This window comes from Lacerta agilis, chromosome 6 (assembly GCF_009819535.1).
Source record: "Lacerta agilis isolate rLacAgi1 chromosome 6, rLacAgi1.pri, whole genome shotgun sequence".
NCBI classification, from domain to species: Eukaryota; Metazoa; Chordata; class Lepidosauria; order Squamata; family Lacertidae; genus Lacerta; species Lacerta agilis.
The window spans coordinates 44,105,526-44,131,724 of NC_046317.1; the positions used below are offsets into that span (position 1 = coordinate 44,105,526).

The 26,199-nt window shown below is 39.3% G+C and overlaps 1 protein-coding gene across 6 annotated transcripts in view; it reads right to left on the reverse strand.

Moving 5' to 3' along the window:
* MAST2 (microtubule associated serine/threonine kinase 2) overlaps positions 1–26,199 on the reverse strand; it is a 142,600-nt gene that overhangs the window by 44,299 nt on the left and 72,102 nt on the right. For all 6 annotated transcript variants that reach the window (XM_033152253.1, XM_033152247.1, XM_033152248.1 and 3 more), the window contains one exon: positions 6,280–6,371. In XM_033152253.1, coding sequence (XP_033008144.1) covers positions 6,280–6,371 — 92 coding nt within the window. The remainder of the gene's footprint in view (positions 1–6,279; positions 6,372–26,199) is intronic.

The following is a 26,199-nucleotide window of genomic DNA, read 5'->3' on the forward strand; positions in this document are numbered from 1 at the left end:
GTTGGACCCATACTTGCTCATTCCATTTATGGAAGGAACCAGGATCCTGTAGAGGCTTCCCCATTGGAGGAAGGGATTAATTTTTGCAGATTCTCTATGCAGTCCCCACAATCACCTCCCCAACTCTCCAGAGCAGCTTTCCAGGGAGCTACAGGAGGAGGAAGGAGGAATTGGCAAAAATAACCTCCCCACCCTCTTTCTCAAGCATGAACAGAACTGTGCTCATTACAAGTTTGAATCCAACCATATGTTTTTAAGAACTCATAAATCGGGGGGGGGGGTAGAGTGCAGGCAGGACCATGAGTGGCAGTAGTCAGAGGGTTAGGCAATGAAGATGGAGGGACGTTACATAGGTATAGAAATGAGTGAAAGTACACTATCTGCACTTCCCTACAGCAATGTACCCCTACAGTTGCGGCAAGCAATATGCCAGCATAAGCTTGCACTCTATAAAACATGAGAAAAACAGTTCAAATAGTAGTGCTTGCATAATATTAGGAATATACTGATACAAATTTGCTGAGATAAAATAAACTAATTTTCATTGTAGGAGTTTTTGTCATGTGACATATATGAGTCTTTGTGTTAACTAAAAAATCCAAATAGCAGCATATGTTGTGAGTGTGCATTTTATTTGTATAAATGATTTTTGCAACTGGCTGGATTTTGACAGTGTTGCTCCCACTGTATGCTAGCCTTAAGATCTGCAGGAGAGGTCCTGCTTGTAGTTCCGTCAACAGCTTGGTCTTCTCTGTTATGGCCCCCTGATGTATCCCACTGGATACAGTTGCCCCCCAATTTAAATAGTCTTACAACATTAAGATGTAATTTTTCCTTCATGTGATTGATTTATAGAATCCATTCCTATTTCATGACTACTTTGTTATTACGTATAGATTTCTAGGTTTCTATGGTTTATGTAATATATTGTATTTAACTGAAATGTTGTGAACCACCCTGGAACGTTCAAGTTGAACAGTAGGCTATAAAAAAAAAATGGATAAAAATGGATGTTTAAATTGCGATTAGGTAAAAGCCTCTGATTGAATATGACAATTTTAATGCTTTAGAGTGAGCAATTGTGTACTGGGCTCCAAGACTCAAATCTCTTCAAATTCTATGGCAACGTGTGACAAATGCATTTTTAAAAAACAACAAAAACCTTGGAAGCAGTGCCAATCATCCTAAGAGCTTTAAGCAACTCTCCATGAACCATTTGATTAGGACCATCAATCTCTAAAATCCTATTAGTCTCAAACCAGATATCACATTCTGTAGAAAATTCATGTTATGAATTTCAAATTAACAGACAGAACATTTAATCAAGCTGGATACATTATGGAAAAGTTAAAAAATAATTATCTGAACATGTAAAATTAAGGTCAAGCTACTCATTAGGACCACAGTAGAATTTGGTCATCTCTATGTGTGCAAGCACATAATGCAATAGTGCCAGGTGTTTATAAGCAATAATTATTATCAAGACAAATGCCAGAGAAACTGCTCACAAGATCCCCATGAAGTCCTCACTGTCTATACTACAAAAAAAGTTGGTGTTGGCAAGCCTGTTCTCATTGATGGTGTCATCTGTTTGTGATTCTGCTGCATGTATTAGAAGAAGCAATCCAAGAATACCCTCCTGTCACTAAGGAGTGAATATGCAATAAATATTTAAATTACATTTCACAACAGTAGACCATAATGAGACAGTAAGAAATGCACAACTCTTAGCAGAAATCTACACACACACACACACACACACACACACACACACACACACACACACCCCAGTTTACCTCAGTACCATCTTGCCCCTGGGACAGATGTCTATGAAGGGCACCACTGCTGCAACACCATTTTACTGTGCAGTTACCAAAAGTAGAGTGCTCTGTTTGGTCATTAAAGCTGACAGGCAACAAGGCGGTCGTCCTGCTGCTCAAATGCTTACACAGATCTAATGATCAGGTGGCAAGGGATCTAGACACCTTGCATGTTGCCGCTTTTTATTTCTTCCATATATTGGTGCTGCCCTCTATTATTCTTAGACTTAGACACACACACACACACACACACACACACACACACAAAAACACACACCAAATAGCTCCAGTAATTAATTGTATCACTACTTTGAAAGATGATGTACAATGAAAACATCCATATAACAGTGTATCCATTTTAAAACTGAACTACTATTCATTTCACCTATAAACCTTTGAGGTTATTTCCAGTGAAATTATTTTTGAAAAATGTCCATTGAAACTTCTTGGAAAATGTGTAAATGTAAATTGTAGGACCCACCCTATTTTTATGATTGTATGCTGTTCTGATTTGTTTTTAATGTGGTGTTTTAAATAGATGTAACCTGTCCTGGGACCTCAGTGTGAAGAGTGGGTTATAAATTTATTGTTGCAACTGGGACAATTTTTTCATGCATAGTGGGAGTGTGGAATAATAAATGTATTTTGGTCTTGTATATCTGACACAATTTAATCTTTAACTTAAAATACCTTGCCTATCCAATCCAGTAGGAGGAGTCATTCTGTCAAGTGAACGTCCTCTAATTCTGACAAACTTGTAATGACAAAGATAATCATTTCTGTGATCTAATCTGACTCTGTACTGGGTATTTTGTAATCTGTGTTTGTAACTGGATTCTGTTATGAAACCAACAAAATTATTAGAACATAATAATAATTTCTTTTACATTTCTCAGCTACAGGATTCTGTCTTTAGAATAGAGTGCTTCTTAGAATTCTGAAATGCTCGTTCTATCAAAGGTCAACAGGCAACTGTTTAAACTCTCCTTTGAGAACTTAAGGAAGTTCTTGGATACCAGTAAGATAAGCAGCTCTTAAATCAGAGGACCAGATGGCTCATTCTAGTTGAACTGCTACCATTCCTTCGGTTTTGCTGTCCAAAGAGGATATGGGGGATACACTTTGAACAGAATGAACTGTAGAGTTTCACTAAAAATGTGAAAGCCAACAATTCCCACTGTTTTCAGTACTCTAGTCATACTTCTTGGCACTTCTTGGCAGGATAATTATAGCATCTGGAGTTCCCCAGGAGGACTGGATCAATGCCAACGTTTAGGGCTGTCCGGGTCAGTATCTCCAGAAAGAGAGATATCAGCTCTCTTAGCTTTTATGAAGCAGAGAATACTGAAGTTTAATCGGAGATACCCTGAAATATTAGCAGCATTTAAATGTACTTCCAAACCATCATTTGGTACTATCAAGAAAGAGCCACAAAACAGAGACACCCCCCCAAAGTGATTTTTTTAAACATTGTTAGAAACCCACAATATATAGGCTAGGTGACAAATGGCTCCTTAAACCAGGGTTACAGTTGCCAAAACAGAATGCCTAGTTGCCATTTTTGGGCCAGACAGCTCAAAAGTTGTATTTTTCAATACAACTTTTTGGTTCCTGAAATTCATTCTGATTGTGCAGATAAAATATAATGGATAGAATTCTACAGGATGTGTTGCTGGTGTGTGAAAATGCTTTTGCCTGGTGTCTAAAGATATGTAACAAAAGTGCCAGGCAAGCCTCCCTGGAGAGCATTCCACAAGCTGGGAGACACTGAAGAAAAAGTCCACTCTCGTGTTACCACCCTCCGGAAGAAGCAAATGAAGAAGGGCCACAGGTGATGATGATCGCAGGGCCTGAGTTAGTTCATATGGGGAGAGGCTGTCACTGAAGTACAGTGGTCCAGAACCATTTAAGGCTTTATGGGTCAAAACCAGCACTTTTATTTGGGCCTGTAAACTAATTGGCAGCCAGTGCAATTGGGCCAGGAATGGAGTTTTATGTTCAAACTTTCTTGCCTGGGTAACCAGTCTGGCCGCTGAATACTGCACCAGCTGACATTTCCAAACAATCTTAATTGCAGTAATCTAACCTTAATATTACCAGAGCATAGATGACAGACGTTAGGCTTGTTGGGGGATTGATCATTCGTTTTGCAGAAAACTGAGCAAGTTTCTGTTAATTGGAAGTGGAGAATGTTCCAGAAACTGACCGGATAAGCCTAACTGCTTACACTGGTGCAAGATAAGGGTCAGGAGTTAATTGGTTTCCTTTGCACAGCCAGGAACTTGTAGCCTTAAAAAGGCTGGTCTTTAGTTTCTCTTTCTAGCTAGAGAGCCAGAGAAACAGCTAGAGAAAGATTCAGTGAGATAGAAGTGTTTAGTTTCTCTCAATGCCTGCAACTGATGAAACTACTACTGTACTACAACTGCTGCTGGTATGGATTAATGATGTATTCTGCTGTATGCTGTATGAGATATCTGGCTGCTGCGATCAGCAGCCTAAATGGACTATTCTGTACATATTTAAACAGTTACACTGAATGGCAGCAATAAAGAGCTAATTGCCTGGACTGCTCCTGTGTCTTGAGCACGTATCTATCAGGGCAACTCCCATATGCAAGAGCCACATGTAAACTAACTCTGCTGGAAGTGTTAGGTGTTTGATTTATGCCAAGAGGTGAAGGCCACAAAACCTGACAAGGCTAGTATCCCAGTCCAGCTCAGCCACCAGCCCAAGATGATAGATGGCACTCCACACCACTGAAGTCACCTAAGCCCCATGTGACAGCTATGGATCCAGAAGTACCCCCAAGTTGTGTACCCACTCCTTCAAGAGCAGGCAGCCTCCTCTTCATCTGGTCTAGTGAATCACCCACTAACAGTGCCTCAGTCTTATCTGGACTGAGTTTCAGTTTATTGGCTCTCATTCAGTCCATTACAGAGGCAAGAAAATGGTCCAGCACATCCACTGCCACAGCTGTATGTGTAAAGGAGAAGTAGAGTTGTGCCTCATCAGCATATTGCTGACAATGTACTACAAAGCTCTGGATGGCCCCACTCAGTGGTTTAATGTAGATGTTAACGGTCTGGGGGATAAAATTGAACCCTGAGGAACCCTACACTGAAGGCTCCATGGGATCGAAGAGCACTCCCCAAGCATCACCCTCTGGAAACAGTCATCCAAATAGGACTGGAATCACCACAAAGTAGTGCCACCCATCTGTAACTCAGACAGCTGCTCCAGAACGATACCATGGTCGATGGTATCGAAAACCGCTGTGAGGTCAAAGAGAATTAACAAGGGCAGATTTCTCCTGTGTGTCTCCTGAGGTCATCATGCAGAGTGACAAAAGCAGATTGCGTGCCATAACCAGGCCTAAACCCCAATTGAAATGGATCTAGAAAATCAGTTTCCTTTGAGAGCACCAGCATCTAGTCTGCAATCCACCGGCTCAGGAACCTGACCCACAAAGCGGAGATTGAGAACTGACTGGTTCCAGTAACAACTTCAAATCACTTTCTATGGACCTTGGGATTTTGAAAACAAAAACAAAAACAGCTGTTGCAGCATGTATTGTATCAACTAAAGCAATAAAACAGTGCCTTTAGAAATGGGGTCAATGCAAAGGTCGATGGCATGTTCAATATGCTTTTACAGCAAACTCATTTAAATGGACCATTTTCTATTATTAAAGAACAACAGGAGAGAGTTCATTGGACTGATCTGATCTAGGTATAATATGTTTTACAGGGATTTGGTAGGAAATTGCTGTGGAAATATTTTCAATAAAATATAAATATTCTAAAATGAATGATTGCGGGGTGGGGGATAAAATAACAAGGAAAGATCTGGTGTGATGTAGTGGTTACTGAAATGTGCCCGGAAATGCTATTCAGGGGAGTTTGTTGGTTACTCTTCCAGTGTGCTTTGCTGCATCTTGATCTTCATTTCCCAACTGTAACTGAGCTCACAACAACATATTTCCCTATCATAGTGAAGTGCTTGTATGGATCCCTGCCCATGACAAAGGGCTCTAATAAAACACTCTTTAGGTGAATCAAAAGAAAAAGAAAGGAGAAAATTGGGAGAGTTGCTCTGGAGAATGAATAACATGAAACAGGAACCCTCTCTCTTAGAGGTAAGAGAGAAGTTAACAAAGCATAAATGCAACATAAAGAAGTCTATACACAAAGTAAACTTCAGACTTTAAAATGCTTTGAAACTAAGAAAGGCATTCCTACAAACAGAGGTGATTAATTGCATTATGACATGATACCCAAGCTACAAACCAAAAACAGATGCTATTCCTACTGTCAAAATTACGGACACAAATTATTCATGAGCTCTGATTCACTTCAGTCACAAATGCCAAATTCACTTCAAAAACTGATGCCCAGCATCGTGAGAATAACTGCTCTGTCAAAAAAAGATTTATAGAAGGGGAGGGAGGGATTGTCATTACCTGCATGGCCATGGAGTGGAGAATGTGGTCGAGGAAGTGTTGGAGATGTGCTGGAGGTTACGATCAAGCTCTTTCTATTACTGGTCCTACAACTGAAATGAAAGGCAAAGAGAAGCAAATACAGAAATAAGGGAAATGTTTTTTTAGGGCATTTACAATGACTCTATTGGAATAATATTCAATTTTACTCTAGATGTAAAGAAACTGATGTAATACCTTTCTTGATTTTGATTTACTTTATAGAAATCTTAGACACTATAAGTAGAAAACAGTATCAATAACTGTCCGTGAATCACATTATCAAAAGGAAAAAAGAACTTTGATAATTAAGGAGGAAACTAATATAAGAAGAATGTAAGGTACATATATTAGCCAAGGTATTTGGTAAAGTTTTACCAAATGAGATTACATGAAGTATTCCTAGTTTATGGAAGGAAGTAAGTCATGAATGGCTATACAAAAACTGGCTGTAATTAAAATGCTGCTTCTTGTTTCAAGTATTACCAGTAAAGGTCAAGGATTCCTACCTGAGAAAAGCATAGCAATTAAAATTTTCAAGTTCAGGTTAAACACACACCTCTTTACCAAGGCTTCTGTGAGGAATGGATTAATTTGAGGAGCTGGTTTGAGTTAAATGACACTGGGTGAGTTTTTTTGCCCATGTCGGTCTTTAGAAGTCCCTCAAATTGTTATATTACTCAGCAATATAATAGGTTTTATAGGTACCATACCTGCAAGAACCCTTTTGGCCAAGTCACACCCTTACCTGCCCCACATTAAACATTATACATGACATCAGGTGCAAGGCAGGTAGTGCAGCTTAGCCACAATGGCTAGTAAGAGCAAGTAAAAAACTATATGATCAGATGGGAATAAAAATCTAGGAAGATCTATAACATTTGATATTTGCAAGTTTACATTGGAGGGTTTTTAATGGTAAGTCAAGGCACACCATTCTAACATGTTTATTTAGAAACAGAAAAAAGGAAATAATTTCTGATTTTGTACATCAGTTACATTTTTTAAACTTTTCATCAAAAAGGGACACAAGTTATATTGAAAGCACAGATAATAATACTCTGTTAAAATAATTTAAATCATTGTGAGCATCTCTGATAAGAGTGGGTAGAGAAATAAGAGAAAATTAATGTACAAGAAAAAAAATCAAATGCTGGCCCCAGAACACAATTAATTTGTATCCTTTTGTTTGAAGACTCAATACTTCAACAGAAGGCACATTGGGATAATACATGCAAACGAAATGAGCTTTTAAACACCCCAATAATCATTTGTTGTTCTTTTGTGTCTCTGAACATTTTTATTTAAAGACAAGTTTACTGTTATTCAAGAGAAGCTAAAGCACATTAAGGAAAATTGATCGAGCTACCAACCATAACCTAAAGCACCATTAAGCTGCTGTTCTACCTCTTTGGTATACTTAAAATGTTCAGTAAAGTATCAAATTGCTCTTTTGAGTAAGAGAGTCCGTTCAAAAAGTGTCTGCTACACTACATACAGTATGCAAATGTTGATCTTCAGTCTTGTGCTGTTAAGTCTCAGTTTATAAAATATATTCACAAAGTGTCTTCAAGTTAATGCTCTGCTTCAGATTCTCCAGAAACACATTTAAGATATTAGTTGGGGGCAAAGCAATCACAAAGAAATGGGGGGGGGGCGCATTACAGACTCAAGCAATGAAACTGACAGTTGTGCCCTGAATATAGGATGGTCCAAGTAATAAACTTATTAGCCAACTAGTAGTTTTGCTGGAGGACTCCTGGAAAAGGGCCTTTCCCTCCTCCTCCTCCTCCTCCAACCAGTGGGGCCATGTTAGGTGCTAGTCCTCCATGTGCGACTGGCAGAAAGAGCTACTAGATAATGCCCACTGTTCATTATTCCCATTGAAAGGAGAGGAAAAGTTGAGCTAGAAAGGAATGTCAAGACAACTCGCTTTACATGCTTGCCTCCTTCCTGTCTTTTTACTTGTGCGCAGACATCCCTGAGTTGGGAAATGCAAGTCAGGCAGCATCTGTCAAGGAGCTACATTCTGTTTCAGGATTATTGACTGCCAGCTCAAATATTAGAACATTTGAAAACTATTTTGAGCTTCATCCGAATTATAACTTCCACTAACATCACCCGTTTTATTATAAACTGCATTATACATAATGCATTTTTGGCAAAATTTGCATGTTATGGAGGATTTTAAAAGTTTCCAATAATTTCAAAAAGCAAAACAGTAATTTAAGAGACCTGCAACAATACTGAATTTTACTATGGGAACAGAAAACATAGGGAATGACTTGTGTTACATAGGGTTAACCATGCACTCCTGTAAGTAAAAATAACATTTGTTACATGTGTTTAAGAGTTCCCAAAGCATTCTTGAAACTCAACACTATGGAACACTGGCCTGAGATATTGTTGACATGATACTGCATCTCAGCTCTCTAACAGTGTTGGATCAACAAGGTATGAGAGCATTTACAGGAATAGGCGGAAGGGAAAGCGGACGTGCATATGCTGTAAAATGGATAATATTTCCTCCAATAAGGTTGTTTTCAGGCCAAGAACTTTTTTACCGATCACATAAAAAAAAATAGCTCCCACCATTTTTATCCCTACCTGCTTCACTCCAATTTATTTTTTGTTTTCAATAATGCTTGATATTTTCAGTATTAAAATCATAATGACTTCACAGTGGACTAATGTTTACGGAAGCAGCCATTTAAAAGCGGCTACTTTTCGTAGCCATCTACTTTTAAGAGTTATTTAAAATAAAATGTTAGAAAGTAATCTGTGTCTATAGTCCTCATTCTTATGAAGCATTAAATCATGGTTTAGCTCCTGTATGTGCACATACTAGAACGAGCCTGGGCAAAATCTTGGGCCAATGGGCTCTTCTTTCACTTTTTCCTTCCACACAGCTGAGAGAAGAGGCTTGTCAACATTACAATCAGTTGTCCCTAATCCTGGCTTGTATGCGAAGCAGCAACATGATTCATCACAAATTCTGGTTAGTTATGCAAGACAGCTTCATAAGCCATGATTTGCACTTGTTTTGAAATTGACTGGAGCTTGTAATAAACCATGACCCCCAGTTTCCACACAAGACCAAGCTCAGAAGACATGTAGACACACTCAATATACTCACACCCACATATACACACAACCAGGCCTCAGTGGGTGGAACTGGAAGAATGAATAGAGATGTGACGTACTATTCTGCTCCTACAACATCATAAGGAAATGAATTCTTGCTCCTTACTCCTTCCTTTGAGTTTAAATTTCTCAGGCAGGATCCTACCAGTTGAAAACACAATAAATTATCCCTACTATTGTTGCAGCAAAAGTGAAAATCACATCTGTTGAACAGTGAGAACCACAAAACAATTTCTTTATAGCTTTGTCATTGGACAACTAGCACATGCTTCAATAATCCAGTCCATGTCTTTAAAACGACGTCTTCACCTGGGTCCATGAAACTTTATTAATTGTTTAAACAGTCATCATCCACCTATTCATAATGTCCTGTACACACACTGAATAAAAAGTCTCCACATTTTCCTGCCTATGTCAGAGGAGGAGATGGAGAGGACCTTCACTGTGAGGCCATGCATGGTGTTATTGTCCCATAATACATTTCAAGATTGAAGGCTCATCACACAACTGCAGGGAACTCCAGCTATAACTAAGTTTGTTTCATCCCTTCAGGAGCCCAGTTTGTAGTGACAAAAACATTGCAAATCTCAGGGAAGATCTTCCTTAACACTATTAAGATAAAAGTTCTCTTTATGAGAAATAGATTTTTTGAAGATGAAAACAAGTATTAATTTTTTTCTTTACAATGCAGCAAAGCATATAAGTCTAAAATTGACATGTTAATGAAAGCACCAGCTGCACAGCAACATTAACTAGATATGGGAGTTATAGCTCTAATTATAGTAATTTAGAGATGGAAGCAATTTTGTAAGCAATTGCACCACTGACAACAGGAATAATTAAATCCTTCGAAATAGATAAGAACAAACAAGCATCCAGGATAAGATTGCCTTCATACTCAGTAACAGTTTAAAAAGGTATCTTTGTTAGAATAAATGAACTAAGTGTTATCTGTTTTACATTAGAAATTTTTACATTACACTGTGCCACAAACAAGACTGGTCAATGTACTTCTTATTAATCTCTCTTGTACACTGTGAGTGAAGTAACAAATTAGTATCAAAGTAACTAAAGTATGCATTCTATAATGGGATGGAATTTGTTACAAAGGGAAGCCTTTCTAAGCCTGAGCTTAATGAGTTTCAGCAACCACTGCAAAGAATTGTTGTTCTTTCAGACTTTCACAGAGACTGTGCAATTTTGCTGTAGAAAGTATCTTCATTGTATAATTACTGTGATTTTGGCTTTAGCACATCACTCCAAGCTCTGTAAATCCTGAACACCATATCAATTCAATAAACTTCAACTAATTATCTATTTAGCAACCATTCATTAACTGTGATGATAGTATAACATCATAAGAGAAACCCTCCAGGATTAGCCCTCCACCTAATCCAGCATCTTGTTTCCACCAGTGAACCAGCCAAATACTTCCGGCAATCCCACAAGCAGGAAATGAAGACAACAACAGCTGGTTTTCAGAGGAATATTGCTTCTTAACCTGAGGGTTCCTCAAAAGAACATGGCTAACAGCTGCTGAATAGGTTTATTCTCCCCATAAATGTGACTAATCCTCTTTTAAATCCATATACACCAGTGGTGGTGAACATATTTTATGCATACATTCATCATATTTGTATGTTTACTGCATGAAAAGTTACATAATTACAAACATTTCAAAAGTTGTCATGAACAACAAATAAAACATCAAAAAGTACAAAACCAATCTCCACACACATCATAATAAGATTTAAATAAAGATACAAAAGATTAATATCAATAACATCAACAACCCCCCTCACCCAACAAACCCGCCTAAATAATACGTGAGCCCAAGAGTCTGTTCAGCAGTCTCAGCTTTTGTAGGTGGAGTCAGTCTGGCCCTGCCCTCCCTGGCCAAGTGGAAAAGGGTCTGCAAGGCAGGGAGATTTGCCACTAGACATATTCTTTTAGGTATGCCTTATCTAAAGGCAGTGTGGTGTAGTGGTTAAGAGCGGTAGACTCGTAATCTGGTGAACCGGGTTCGTGTCTCCGCTCCTCCACATGCAGCTGCTGGGTGACCTTGGGCTAGTCACACTTCTTTGAAGTCTCTCAGCCCCACTCACCTCACAGAGTGTTTATTGTGGGGGAGGAAGGGAAAGGAGAATGTTAGCCGCTTTGAGACTACCTAGGGTAGTGAAAAGCGGGATATCAAATCCAAACTCTTCTTCTTCTTATGTTCTTTGGTCAATCTGTCATGATACTTACAACAAATCTATATTGTTTTTATAAGACTACCATTTTTTTTATCAATTAACCACAGCTACAAGAGATTCCCAAACCACATTTTAACAAGTTTCCCTAGCCAGGAAACCCAAACACCCACCACTGCCCAGACCATTAGCTGATTTCTGCGAATTTTTACAAAGGTATTACAAAGGTACACAGCTAAGGTATCATCATGAGGAGAATTGGGACAGGTTTTCTATACCGCATTAACTACATCACAATCTCCAAATTCTGAAACTACAAAAATTCCTAGCTACAAATGGTCAGTGCTAAAAGGTGAAATCCCCCTTTTAAATACAAGCATGTGCTGAAAGAGGGTTCAGCCTCAATCACAATAAATTCTCATTTGAACAAGACACATTGTTGGGTATCCCTGCTAATGATGAAAAATGTCTTCACTTAAAGAGAAGGGAAAGGAGATCACTAAGAAATTGGGAGATGGGTTATTTAGGATTACTTTAAAAAGCTTAGTGCCTTCCACTCACACTTCGATATTCAGTCTGAGTAATTGCAGTGGCAGAACTGTACCCTGCATTCTCCTCCCTGGTGCATCAGTCTCTATACCAATCCACACATAAGTATCACATATGGATATGTGCCAGAAATGTTTTATCCTACTATTTTCCTCAACCCACATACCCAAATCTCTCTTTTAATTGAACATTAAGTCACACAAGGTATCCAGGTAATGATGGTTATACCATATAAGTAATATTTGCACTGCCAAACATTTCCTCATCCTGTCTATCTTCAGAGACATATCTCTTTTAACTTAATTTGTCCAAAAATAGGGCATGGGAAATCCCTACAATTTGACAAAAGTCTTTAGAAATTAGTTGTTGGGTTTACATCAGATACAGGCTGCATGCATAGATTATACTGTGTTCACATTAGCATTCTCCATGGGGAGTTCCCACTGACTTTTAGGTTAATTCACATGCCTTCCACAGTAAAGTACTGTATTTTTCCGTGTGTAAGACGATATTTCCCTGTCAGGGAACTGCCATCGGGCAGTGGGAGTGGGGCTGAGGCTCTGTCAGAATACAGAGAGCCCCGATGCCAGCTGGACAGCAGTACCTCTTCCAGTGCGGGAAGCAGCAATGCCTCTAGTGGGGAGGAAAGGGAAATGGGCAGCCTGGTGGGGAAAGGGCTTGGAGATGTTGTGGAGAGCCCCAGCGCCCCATCTCATCTGGCTGACCAGGAGGGAAGTACAACATTTCCGGCGCCCCAATTGCACAGAGGAGTGAAACGCAAGGAGGGGAGGAGGAGACTCAGGGTCCCGAAATTCTTATGTTGGGGACGTAGCCAGAAGGGGCCACTCCCAGATACCGCGAGTGACTGAGATGGTCATGAACTTGTTTGCTCTGCACTGTAAATAGTTTTGCACAATAAATCTGATAAAAGACATGCTGGAGTTTCTGCCTTGTTACTCTTGAGTAACAACCATAAGGACCTTACATTCCCCCCTATTTTTTCAAGTTTAAAATTGAGGGTCACCTTATACACGGATAGTGCATATGGGGGATTTCTTTATTTTGAGTCCCCAAAAATAGGGGTTGTGTTATACACAGGGGTGTATTATACACGGAAAAATACGGTACTTAAGCAACAACTCGTGCTCATTTAATGCATTTCACCTTCAATGGTCAGTATGAATAGTTCCACATTAGGGCAAACTATTTTTTTACAATAGAGGGAACAAGTAGACGTTAGAACCACCCTTCCTCCATTGCCTGTTCTAATTTTCATAATGGCAAGCTGAGATGACCAGCTCTATTCCAGAGCAATGACTTCAGCAGCAACTGCCGCCTGCCTCTTCTCTTCCACTTACTGCAGAGGTAGCCCTGGAGGAATACAGCTATGCAAATGCAGCCTCAGTAAGTGTGTAATTTGAGATTTGAAGACTTCATAACATTTGAGAGAATACCATCTGGTTTCAGAGAGCAGGAAATTGAAGCTGCTGTTTACATCATCAGTAACCTTGATGAAAAATCTAGTAGTGTAAGCTGTAAAACCTACATTCATTTAAACAGAGATCAGTCTTCAACTGAAGGAAGCACCAGTAACTCAAATTTGGGCTTCTTCCACCACTCTCCTTTTTAAAAGACAGGTGTTAAAAACTTATAATCATCACAACTCTCCTGCTATCTCCCTGCCTATGGCAGCAGGATCAATAGTGTCAAAACTAGTATCTAATTTCTTTAAACATTTTTCTCCTGAAATGCTCATTATGTTACTTCTTTAATATAGTCTTCTAATAAGTGGGAGGCATGGTTAAGGTGTACGCTGCTGGTTACTGGTATTGCAAAATAGTTACTGGTAACTATTTTGCAATGCTCAGGCTTCAACATTGTATTTTCACATCATTTGCTCCTGCTTACAGGGAGCGTTTTCTAGTACTAGTAAAATATACACCCCCCCCCCAAATCTTAAATGCAGCACCCTCTTGCCCCCAGACTGCAGCCACATATACTTCTTCCTTCAACTCTCAAGTACACATGGGGTACACTCAAGTACACTCTCACAGGGCATACTTGAGCATCACCACAAACACATTCAGAAAACCGCCTCCAAGTGCCTGCCATTTCAATGGAAGAGTAAGATGACTGCTAGATCACCAGTGGCTATTGGAATTGGTAATGCAGAAATAAGGCAATCAAGGCAATACTAACATATAATGAGCCAGGCTACTGAAATGTCTGCACCAGAATACCTGCAACAATGCTAAGAAATTTGCTTTAAGATATTTAATTACCGTAGCCTTGCAAAGTTTCCTGTGACTCTATGAATATACTATAGTTACTATAGTTTAACTACAGCATGCATGTTTATTCCACACACACACACACACACACACACACACACACACACTTTGGGGCCACAGCTAGTGTGCAGTCTTTATTAATCAAACATTATTTCTGCCCAACAACGCAAGCATTCCTTTTAAAAACTGCTGTGAATGCATGTTAGAAAAAGGAGGAAAGGCTGGCATGGTTTCATTAGTGAAGACAATGGAAATATGAAAAGGCTGGTTAGAAATAAATGTAACTTTTGTGTTTTGTTTGTTTTTTAAAAAATAAAGGTAGTAGATAGGAAGCAAAACAAAGGTCAAAACAGGGGGGGATACCCCAGAATGACATGTTGATCTCTACCCAGATATAATGATGCATTGTTTATACAATTGTACCACCTCTCACTTCAAATAAATACTAAGGCAGTTTACAGCATAAAATGAAATGTTACAAAATATAACAATTGAACCATGTAAGTAAAACAGCAAAAGCAACTGTATCATTTACAGAAGCCAAAAATGCCAGGAGCCAGCATTAACAAAGCAGAATAAGCTTGGGTGAAGAGGTATGTTTTCAGTTGCCAGCAGAATCACCCAACAGTCTGTGCCCACCTGAACTCCAGTAAGGCATCTGTGTGCACATGCAGACATGGACACAAAGCAAGTATGATGGCTCTGTGGCTTAAACCCTGCCTGACATGCCTCCTCCCGTCTGTTTTGAAATTAGTATTGATGGACCTCAAGGACTGTTTTCCTCCTTGCTCACTGCTTACTCACTTGGAGCCAGCAGGTGAACAGGCAGCCACAGTATGGAAGAAAAGCAGCAGGGTAAGGAAGCTTATGGGGTGTGGGTGGCACTGTGGGTTAAACCACAGAGTCTAGGGCTTGCCAATCAGAAGGTCGGCAGTTCGAATCCCCGCAACGGGAATGGCTCCCGTTGCTTGGTCCCTGTTCCTGCCAACCTAGCAGTTCAAAAGCATGAAGTGCAAGTAGATAAATAGGTACCGCTCCGGCAGGAAGGTAAACAGCATTTCTGTGCGCTGCTCTGTTTCGCCAGAAGCGGCTTAGTCATGCTGCCCACATGCCCCAGAAGCGGTACACCGGCTACCTTGGCGAGTAAAGTGAGATGAGTACTGCAACCCCAGAGTCGTCCGTGACTGGACCTAATGGTCAGGGGTCCCTTTACCTTTAAGGAAGCTTAAAATACTGGCAATGAGCCCCATAATGGGGTATGGGCCTTAGCAGATGCCCAATGATGCCAACTCATGATATCACCATTCCTATGCTCTGTTGCCTACTTCTGCTCACCCTCTGTTTCCTTCTATATGGGGCCTATATGTGGAGATTTTATTTAAAAAGTAATTCTGGTGCAGGTAGGGATAGAGATGGAATCTGATTGAGCTTTGTTCCACATTCAGCTGTCTCTTGCATTGAGCACCCTCTTTAACACAAGCTGCTCATGCATCATTTTTTTAAAAAACAACAACACCTCAACTAATTATACTAAAAATGTATTTAGCGCATGTACATATACATATGCCAGTGTATGAATGAATCATCAAACCAATTTCTTTGTGAAGGAAATGGCCCTAATCAACCTTAACAACATGTTCAATTCAGAGATCTCTACAGAAGTATACAAGCTCAGAATCTCTCTGGCTCCCTTCTTACACATACATTGCTGTATTGAATCTTTATATCTCTATTAGCAAATCTCATCTATTGTGTCACCTAATTTTGAAATATTTAAACAGGTGAAATTCTGAAATACTTAAACACGTGTTCCTTCCCACTCCATAAGCTTCTATGGTTCCCATTATTTTGCTTTGATAATGGGACACTTATATCAAGGACTCCAGTCCTCAAACCTTAATTGTTAGGAGCCTAATTTCAAATCTTTTTTAAAAAAAATTGAGAAAGTTTGATTGCTATATTCCCAGGGCATATTAATTCACTGAATCTGCCAACATAAGCTGATTTGTAGTTATAATTGCAGAGTTTAATACTACTATAATTCATCATTTTGTGAAACCTAGAGCTTCCTTCCAGTTATTAACTCCTACAGTAACAGTCACCAACTCAGCCAGTTCTTTAGCTATTTAAGTACTTAACAGATTAAGCTTGTGCAATGTCCCCATTTTCTGCACACATTGCATTATTTGACATTATACGCACATCACATGCATAATATGAATTTTACATGCATTACACATACATAAGATGAGAGCACACAGTAACGGTTGGTAATCAAACAGAACCAGGGAATAATCTCAGACCACAGAGAGATAATTAGGGGGGGGGGAGTCAAAACAGAAAATTATTTACTTCACTACCAAAAGAAAATACATTGCTCTGTTGGCCCTTGCATGTAAATTACTGTATAAGTCCTCATATTACATGCAAAGTTAGCTGTGTGAACTTAAGTTGTTGCAGGAAATGGAAACTTATGTATACAGAAATTTGTTTTTTCCTCCAAACAATAAAGGCTTCATATGGAAAATTATGTCCTTGTTTCACTTACACCCATGTTCACACACACACACACACACACACACACACACATCCCATGGATAGCTCCGTTGGTAGAGCATGAGACTGCCTCACATTGGGCAAAAAGATTCCTGCATTGCAGGGGGTTGGACTGGATGGCTCTCATGGTCTCTTTCAACTCTTCAATTCTATTACTCTATGAAGTTAATGCTTAAAGGCCTTTCTAGTCACCCAGCAGTTCCATCTGGATTAGTACTAGAACAGCAGTAGCTAGGATCTACTGCTACATCTACAAAGCCTCTCCTGCTACCAGAGGGGAGGAGTTGTGAGCAGGAGCCGGTTCCCACGTCGGCGGGGGGAGGGCGTATTCGGCCCCCTGCATCAGTTATTCCGGCTTCCACGCCACACCCTTCAGCCAGCCAATAGGGCTGGCTTGGGGGCGGGGTTTAGTCGCATTTGAGCAGCCACAGCAGTGCTGGGCCCTCATTCTGCTTCCTGAATTTGTCGGATCACCTGCCCACCCTCCCTTTAGGTCATATCTATGCTTTTGACCTTGCTATGGACTTTGGTCGGTTGCCATGGTTGCCCAAGGGGCCTTGTAGGAATTTTTATCCATTTGGGAAATTGGCACCAGCCTCTTGGTTTTTCGCCTAACTCGTAGCAAATCGTCACAACTTTTCGGGTATTGGCGGTTAGGCATTGGAATATGTGTGATGTGTTGGAGGGCAGGTTGTGGCCATCACCTACCCCTCCCCTTGTTGGGTATTCCGTTAAAGGAATCCGGCGGTCGTGGATCCTGTCTGATGCCCTGCTGGTGGCTAGGATCATGGCATGAAGAAGAAGAAGAGTTTGGATTTGATATCCCGCTTTTCACTACCCGAAGGAGTCTCAAAGCGGCTAACGTTCTCCTTTCCCTTCCTCCCCCACAACAAACACTCTGTGAGATGAGTGGGGCTGAGAGACTTCAAAGAAGTGTGACTAGCCCAAGGTCACCCAGCAGCTGAATGTGGAGGAGCGGAGACACGAACCCGGTTCCCCAGATTACGAGTCTACCGCTCTTAACCACTACACCACACTGGCTCTCCGGTGACATCAGGGGAAGCTTCCAGTTGTATTTGCATCAACAAGCTCCTCCCTCTAAGCGAGTGGTGGGTCCTCGACTCACAAGACACAGTCTCCATGTAATGGCTAAATGGAATCTCTAAGTTCAGAGGAATTATGCCACTGAAGAGGAGGCCAATTGTCCTTATGCCTCATTTGTAGGCTTCCTGAAATCATTTGGTTGGCTGCTGTGGGAAGAAAGATGTTGGACTAAATGGAACTTTGGTTGACCCAGCATAGCACTTCTTGTGTTCTTATACAGAAGGGTGAGTAAGGTGGTGGGGAGGTAGATGTGCATGCCAGACATGGAATCAATTTAAATCAATAAACAAACAAACAATGCAGTGAGATGGCATTTGTAGTCTTGCTACGATTAAAGGCTAAACTTTTAAAGAGTTTTTAAACACCATATGAATATTTTGGCTGGAGCAGTAGTCTCTCAAAGAGTTTAGCACACACTACATGTTATATGCTTTAAGTTCTTAAAAAAACCCACCAAAACCATTATGCTGTGCACTTATTATGTGTTCTATTAGTTCATCTGGCAACCTGGATATTAGCATAAGTATAGCATACATGTACACATCACTGCAAATAACAACCTGATGCACCTGTGTGTATGAATGTAGGACAGGCAGAGAAAGAGTACAAGTGTGTAAGAGAGGGAATGAACTTTTCAAGTGCCATCTATCACTGGGGAAAAATGTAAACAAGCTCATTTTATGAAGCATGGATTTATTGTAGCTGAGCATTTCTTTAAAAAATATTGCCTGGAAAGGCCTTTTTCAGGACCAATACTTAAATTCTGATTCTAAAATGGATGGCATTTTCTAATCTCTCTAGATTTGGGGAGGATTCTTTTTATGCAAAATGAAGCCCAAGGTGTTTTCCACTTATCTAATCACAATGAGGAAGGAATATAAAATATGGAAGTATGCCAAAGGCATTGCAGAAAACAATATCCCATGCAAAATATGTATCACAATATACCAAGCTAGAGGTTACTTGATACCAAAAGATGATAGAAGCCAGTTTCTGTGACAAAATGATATACACTAGGCCAGACATAGGCAAACTCGGCCCTCCAGATGTTTTGGGACTACAATTCTCATCATCCCTGACCACTGGTCCTGTTAGCTAGGGATCATGGGAGTTGTAGGCCAAAAACATCTGGGGGGCCGAGTTTGCCTATGCCTGCACTAGGCTGACAGTGAGATAGCCTAATTCTACCATCAAGGATGGGGAGTATATGGCCTTCCAGATGTTGCTGGAACTACAACTCACATTCTTCCTGACTACTGACCACCCTGACTGAGGATGTGGCGAGTTTATCTATTTATCTGAGGTATTCGCTGTCTACTTTAAGAGGCCTAAGGTCGTAAACACTAAAAACCACAAAAAACAACAATGTAACAAAATTAATTGATCAGAATCATAAAATTAATAATAGTCACAAATAAACAGGCAGCAGAATTGAAAATAAAATATCACCAGGCACTTCATCCCTCCCCAGAATCCTGGGCAAAAAGATGCATCCAACAACTACATCATGAAACCAGCAACAAGAAGCTACCAGCTTTTAAAAACGAAATACCAAACTATGTGGCAATAATGACAATAGCCTCTTCCATTAGACATGTGCTATAGACATTTAGATCAAACTATGTGGGGTTTTTTTTTTTTTTAAGAACTACTTTACTTACATTGCTAACATTGGAAATGAATTTCTCTCTGCACATTTGAAACCACATTAAAGCAGTAATTATTGTGAACTTGAATATTGAGGCTATAATCCAACTTGTGGCTCCCGAGTAGCCCAAATGAAGTCAATGGGGCTCCATGGAGTAAGCAGCTTAAAGAACACATGCTGAATTTAAAACTGAACTCCCCTCCCCAGAGCATACTAATACAAAGGGCTAAAGCCAAGTGCCTTATTGTTTTCTATTCAAAAATGTTGCAAATTATCCACATGAAAAGTACTTTGATCTATATTAGTATTCACACTGAAAGGATGGGTATAAAGCATGAGAGGATACAGTAAGCAAGGTCCACAACAGAGATGCAGGCCAGTAGACACCTCTTCCTTTAAAGAAGAAGAAGTAGTAGTAGTAGTTATAGAATTGTTGAAATCTTTACACAGTACTTCCTTTGCATATTTCCTTTACTATATTTTACGATTCACAGATTCTTCCTGGTATAAGATTCCAGTATTAACATGTCATTAAGACCACTGTGTCAATGTGCTCCAGTCTTTGTTACACAGTTTACAGTACTTGTTTACCTGCTCACACCCTTCCTGCTTCATAGCAAAATTTAACCTTAGCTCCAACTACACACTATAAAGTACCGGTAGGAGATAATTAATGGATCCATTCTTCTTTACTGCAGCTAGAAGAGGAATATTCCTACTGCTAAGAGTTCCTGAAGGTTCTAGAGTCTCACCAAGGAAAATACTGGAACCCCATCCAACTGAAGAATTCAATTGGCAAAACAAATTTAATAGCTATTAGTCAACATTTGAAATGTAAAAAATAAATAAAGGGAAAGATCCTAAATCTTACCACAAGTTTGTCACTGCCTAGGATTTAAGACAACAAACTAACTGAAATAATTTACTAGTAGTAATACTAGTACTAGTACTCTGCAGCTGATGTAGGCTCCTACAAGTAGTAACACTGTATCTCTTTGAATGCATTTTGGATTAAGATTCAAATCAAAATATAAATTAAAGATATCCAAAGCATTTAAGATCCAAGTTTGACATGCTGAGGTTCATTTTACCACTACAAAAAATGTTAATCTATGGATCCTTGGAAAGATGTTCTGGTATTTACCAAAACAATTTGAAACAAAAAATTGTGCTCTTCTGCTTCTTTCTTACGTCGTTTAAGTATATTGTGCACTTCCATTTTAACGTCATATACATGCTCTGAATGGACAATTTGCATGAATTTATAATCATCTTCTATCCCCTCACATATGCATTTTTAAACTTTGAAACCACAGGAAAATACAAAAACCCAGCAGATTACTGAGTCAATTAAGTGAGTGAAATGACATATTAAAGTCCCTACTATGACAAAATGCTAGCACATATATTAGATCACAGCTTGAAGCAAAGCATTAAAAATGAAATCTAAGATATTACTGCCAGCTAGAAAATAGAAATTTTGAAACAGGGACTTTGCTATTTTTTTCTTAGCATTATTATGGGCAAACACCATGGCTATTGATTAATCTAATTTAAGAAATAACATATTTACAGATGTGCATCGTCCTCATATGATCTTGTGGAGAAGAGACTACATTTTCAGTTACCTTGTATTTTTGTCGACTAAAAATTCTAAGCAGCTCCCATTTTTAATACATTATAAATTGAAAACTGCATGTATCCAACCATATAATCTCATCCATCGGCTTTAATCTCTGCAACAGCCTCGACTACATGAAACAGACAGAGTAAACATTCTATGATTTTGTTTTGAGAATCCTTTGATTACCTTTTGGATCGCCTCAACATGCTGGTTTCTGGCAGAGAGAAATTGGATAGCACTGTCCAGAAGGAGTCAGACATGATCTTTGTAAGCTTTCATTTCCAGCAAAAATACTGCACTATCAAACCACAAGCAATAAAATAAGGGACCAAAGAAAACCAGTGACAGAGCCAATGCAAATTCCCTGTAGATCTTGCAGGCTGTTCCATTAATGTGAACGAGACAAGTAGGCAGGCAGGCAAGCAAGCAAGCAGGCAGCTGCTTTCAGTGTCTCTGCTTTCTATTGATTTCACCCTTGCCTGTCTTCCTGCCTTTCTCTACCTAGAACAGCGTTTACAGAATGACACTGGACTGCTTAAGGAAACTTACTGTCAATACTAGTACATATTTGGCTTAAATTACATTTTACATTACATCATATATTGTGTTCAGTTGTTAATTTATTCCTTTTATTTAAATAAAATATGAAACTGAATTCCCATCAGATAAAAGTAACCCCCCCAGTCCTCACGTGCACTTGAAAGAAAGCCTTAATGTATGAAACCATATTTAGTTCATATCCTCCTGCGCTAGTCTTCGCATCTTCTAGTCCACCACACTATTCATTACTTTTGCTTCAATCTTTACTGCCCTCTATTCCCTTCTCCACTGTGGAAATGTATTGTAAGTTCTTTGGGGGGGGGGCAGGGATCCATCTGTTTTGCTTATGAAGCTTTGAGAAGTGTCATGCAAACTGAGGGTATCATATTAACCAAAGCAGCAATTTCCAATAAAACATCACCATTTTATCTTAAAATGCAAGAAAAATTAATAATCCCCCCATGTATATAGGTAGCTGCAACTCAGGATAGCACTTCATGCACCTGATGAAGTAGACTGAGATCTTGGAAAGCTTTACGGTTTAAGTTCCCATGCTGTAAATCAATATATTATTCAATGAGAGATTAGTGCACAGCCGCTCAGAAACCTGTTGGCTTGAAGCTGAGATTAAACATTTTGGCCTATCACAGGTAATAATGCACACTAGGACTAATATCTGGCATTTCAGTGATGGGTTTTATCTCTATACTAGCAGGGAATGGTTGGTGCTGCTCAGGATTTTTTGTGAAACAAAAATTATTATGGTTTTTAATTAAAGAGTGTAATTTTTGAGTTTGGATGCCTCACAACAAGGAATAGGTGAAGTAACGCCCAATTCACATTTCAGTTCACCCAAACGTCAACGAAGCCTGCTCCCCATCCCCACCTCAGCAACCCTCATGCTGAGTTTGGTGATGATAACCTGAGAGGCTGCTAAACCTAACAAATTCACCCCAAAGTCACATGTCAAACATCAACAAAAAGTACGGTCCTCATCCTGGAAAAACCTTGTGCCAAGTTTGGCAACAATATCTCAAGAGGCAGCTAAACATATAGAGACCAGACAGACAGACAAACCACTTTCGAAAATATATAGCAGACTAGCAGGTAGTGCCTGCTGCTGCCTGAGAATCCCGGTCCACAAGCCGCCTCCGAACCGAGTCACCCACTCGGCGAGTCCCTGCGTGCTGCGCTAAACCGGTGCAGCGCAGCATGGGGACTTGCTTTTGTGGCGCTGGAACTCCGGTCTGTGCAGATGCCAGAAATCGCGTACGCGCAATCCGGCCCACGGAGGGGTCTCCGATAGAGTAAACCGGCCCTGGCGAGGTAAACCTTGCCAACCCCTGTACTATAGTAATGAAGAACAGTTTCCCCCTGAAAATAATCAATGCCCCCCTCTATAACACCATTCACTATCATCTTGTTTTACTAAAGAAAAAAAATCAACATACAAATGCAAGATACTATCAAAATATTTAAATTCAAAGAATTTTGTCTGCTTACCCACCCATCAACATCAGGGAGTTAGTAAATCATGTAATAAGTAATTTGATTTTCAAAATCATGAACAAAAGATACAGTGACCAATGTCATGTTATACGTGCACAATACTAGCCAAGAGAGAAAGTTGGAAAGTTATATACCTTTTGTTAAGAAGGTATTTAATGAAAGACATATTACACACACAATCTCTCACAAAGAATAAATTGCAATTGAGGGTAAAAATAAAACCCTGTGTAAATGATTCTCTCATTGCTGACCACCTTCCAAGACCATTTGTTTTACTTCTAATAAATAAATAAGATCAGCTACAAGTTTTAAAAGCTACCTGCAGATTCTATGCTACAAAAGTAGAACCGCTGCTTCAAGCAGCCTATTTTGAAAAAATAAATAAATTTCCTTTTGTGGATCTGTAAAGCAGAGTGAGATTAATAAAGAAAGCAGCTGGCTGAGCAAAGAAAATGGAACCAACAAATAATTTGACAGAAGATAAAATCATCTAATAAAGCTTATAATTTATATTAGAATGGTAAGATCCATTTTGATGAAATGAATAGATTGTAAGTGAACACTGCTACACTGCTTAAGAAAAGGTATTTGAGATGTTTTCACTGAACACTTTTTATCTAGTTCTAATACCAATATCTTTCTATGCTGCTCTGAATATGAAGTCTTATTGAAGCTGAATGTATGAGATTACAATATTAAAACAGCTTGAATTTAATTCAGTTTTTCAATATAAGAATACGGAAGCATCACTCTTAGAAATCTTTCTAAGTAAGGCAAGTTCCACCTGTACTCCATCCCTCACCTGCCACAAAAAATGAAGCAAATGGTAGGGCCACAAAGCATTCCGTAGATATCAAAAGTGTTCCAGGTTTCTCATGGACCTCTAGCAATCAAAATGATTTATAGTTACTTGATGCACAACCCACTCTGTCTTTTGAATTTTGTCAAAAATAGTGAACCCACAACAGTTCATAACCCTTGTAATATATACGCACAACAGCAAAAAAAAAAAAAGCATGCGAACGTTGGAATGCAACAGCAGCAAACAATATATAATGGTTACAAATTATATTGGTTAGATTGACAGCCTATTTTTAAAATGGCAATCAATGGACACATTCCCATGCTGTAAACCCAGTGAAACCATGGCTAAGCACAAACACGTGCACATTCTGGCTACCAAGGACTGCACCTGCTCTGCTGCTCTTTGGGCTTTTTAGCTTAGCACAGCATAGCTGCAAAGTCAACATCTGGATCTGGGTATAATCAAAACCCAAGATTAAGGTCAAGGTCTCTTCTCCTTAACCAAGATCATCTGCAAAGAACACAACTTGGCTTAGCTGACATCCCAAGCCAAGCGAAAAAGTGCAGAAAAGAGCAAAGCTGATGCAAGCTCCTCCTGGAAGCCAGCATGTTTGTAAAGTCCTGGTAATCCATACTTGGGGTTACAGTGACATGAAAACAGGCCAATATAGGACAACATTTCCTAGTTTTGCAGATGACTCCTCATTCATTGCATCTTTTGATGAAATTGCACAGCATTTTAAGCTCTCTCTTTTTTCTTTTACATAATATGTATTTTATTTTAAAAAATTGTACTTCTTTATAAAAGCCAAAAAAGAATATCAGCAGCAAAATGAAACATGTCTAGACATCTACAACCTCTGACAATGTATCAGTTGGACACAAATCTACAATATTCATTATGCGTCTCTGTAATTTAGATCATTCTCATGAGTATTTCAAAGCTCTTTTGCATAAGAATATGTTTTACAATAGCTTGAATAGCAATGCAAAATTCAGATAATTTTATGTACTGACATCATGACAGGTCTGGAGTCTGCTACAGAAAAAAGGCTGTACCCAACTGGAGTGTTCAAAACAGATGTGTGTAAAGACTTCAGAATTCAAGTCCAAATCTTCCCTTAGGTTACATTCACTATAAAGTGTAATCTTCTATGACATGTGAAGTTGTTAGATACTGTACACCATAGTGCTTGTCTGATGGCTTTTTCTAACAGTATGGTAATTAGTGCCTTTTCTTAAGTACACGTATTAGTTCGCCAACTGAACATTTAATAACCCTTTTAGTACTTAATGCTAATCCAAACCCATGGTGTAATGCAAAAGCATTTGCTCCATAAAGAAGGACTTTACTCCTCCTCTGGTCCCCCCCCCCTTCTGCTTCTGTGAGCTAAGAAATAATTTGTCTCAGTGTGTCATCTGAACCTGGGCTGTTTTTCTTACATTAAGCAAACTACAAGCTGTATGCAAGGTTCATTCTATGGCTTACCACTTGTGGTTTTTCTGGAGGAGACTGGGTGCAGATGACATACCAAGGCAAACCAGGGCTTAGCTCACAGTTGTACAGCACCAGGGTACTGGAAGAGGAGCAAAATGGCCAAGTTCTCTTCTCAGGCAGCTTGCACACTTCCACTAAGCCATGGTTTGTCATAGTTTTGTGCATGAACTGAGTCACTGTCACTTTAAAGCACTACTTTATTGTTTGGATTATTAAAAAAATTAAACAAGCTTCCTAAGGACCTATAGTGTTTGCAATTATATATGCACTCTTTCATGCTTTAAAAACCACATAATTATCCTAATTACAGCTGACACATTTACTATGAGAAAAAATTGCCTTCTTTTTCCAAAACAAAATTTGAATGTACTCAGTGGCAAAGCTCAACATTTTTCCTATGTGCACCAATACACAAGTTAACATCACATATTCAAAACCTACTA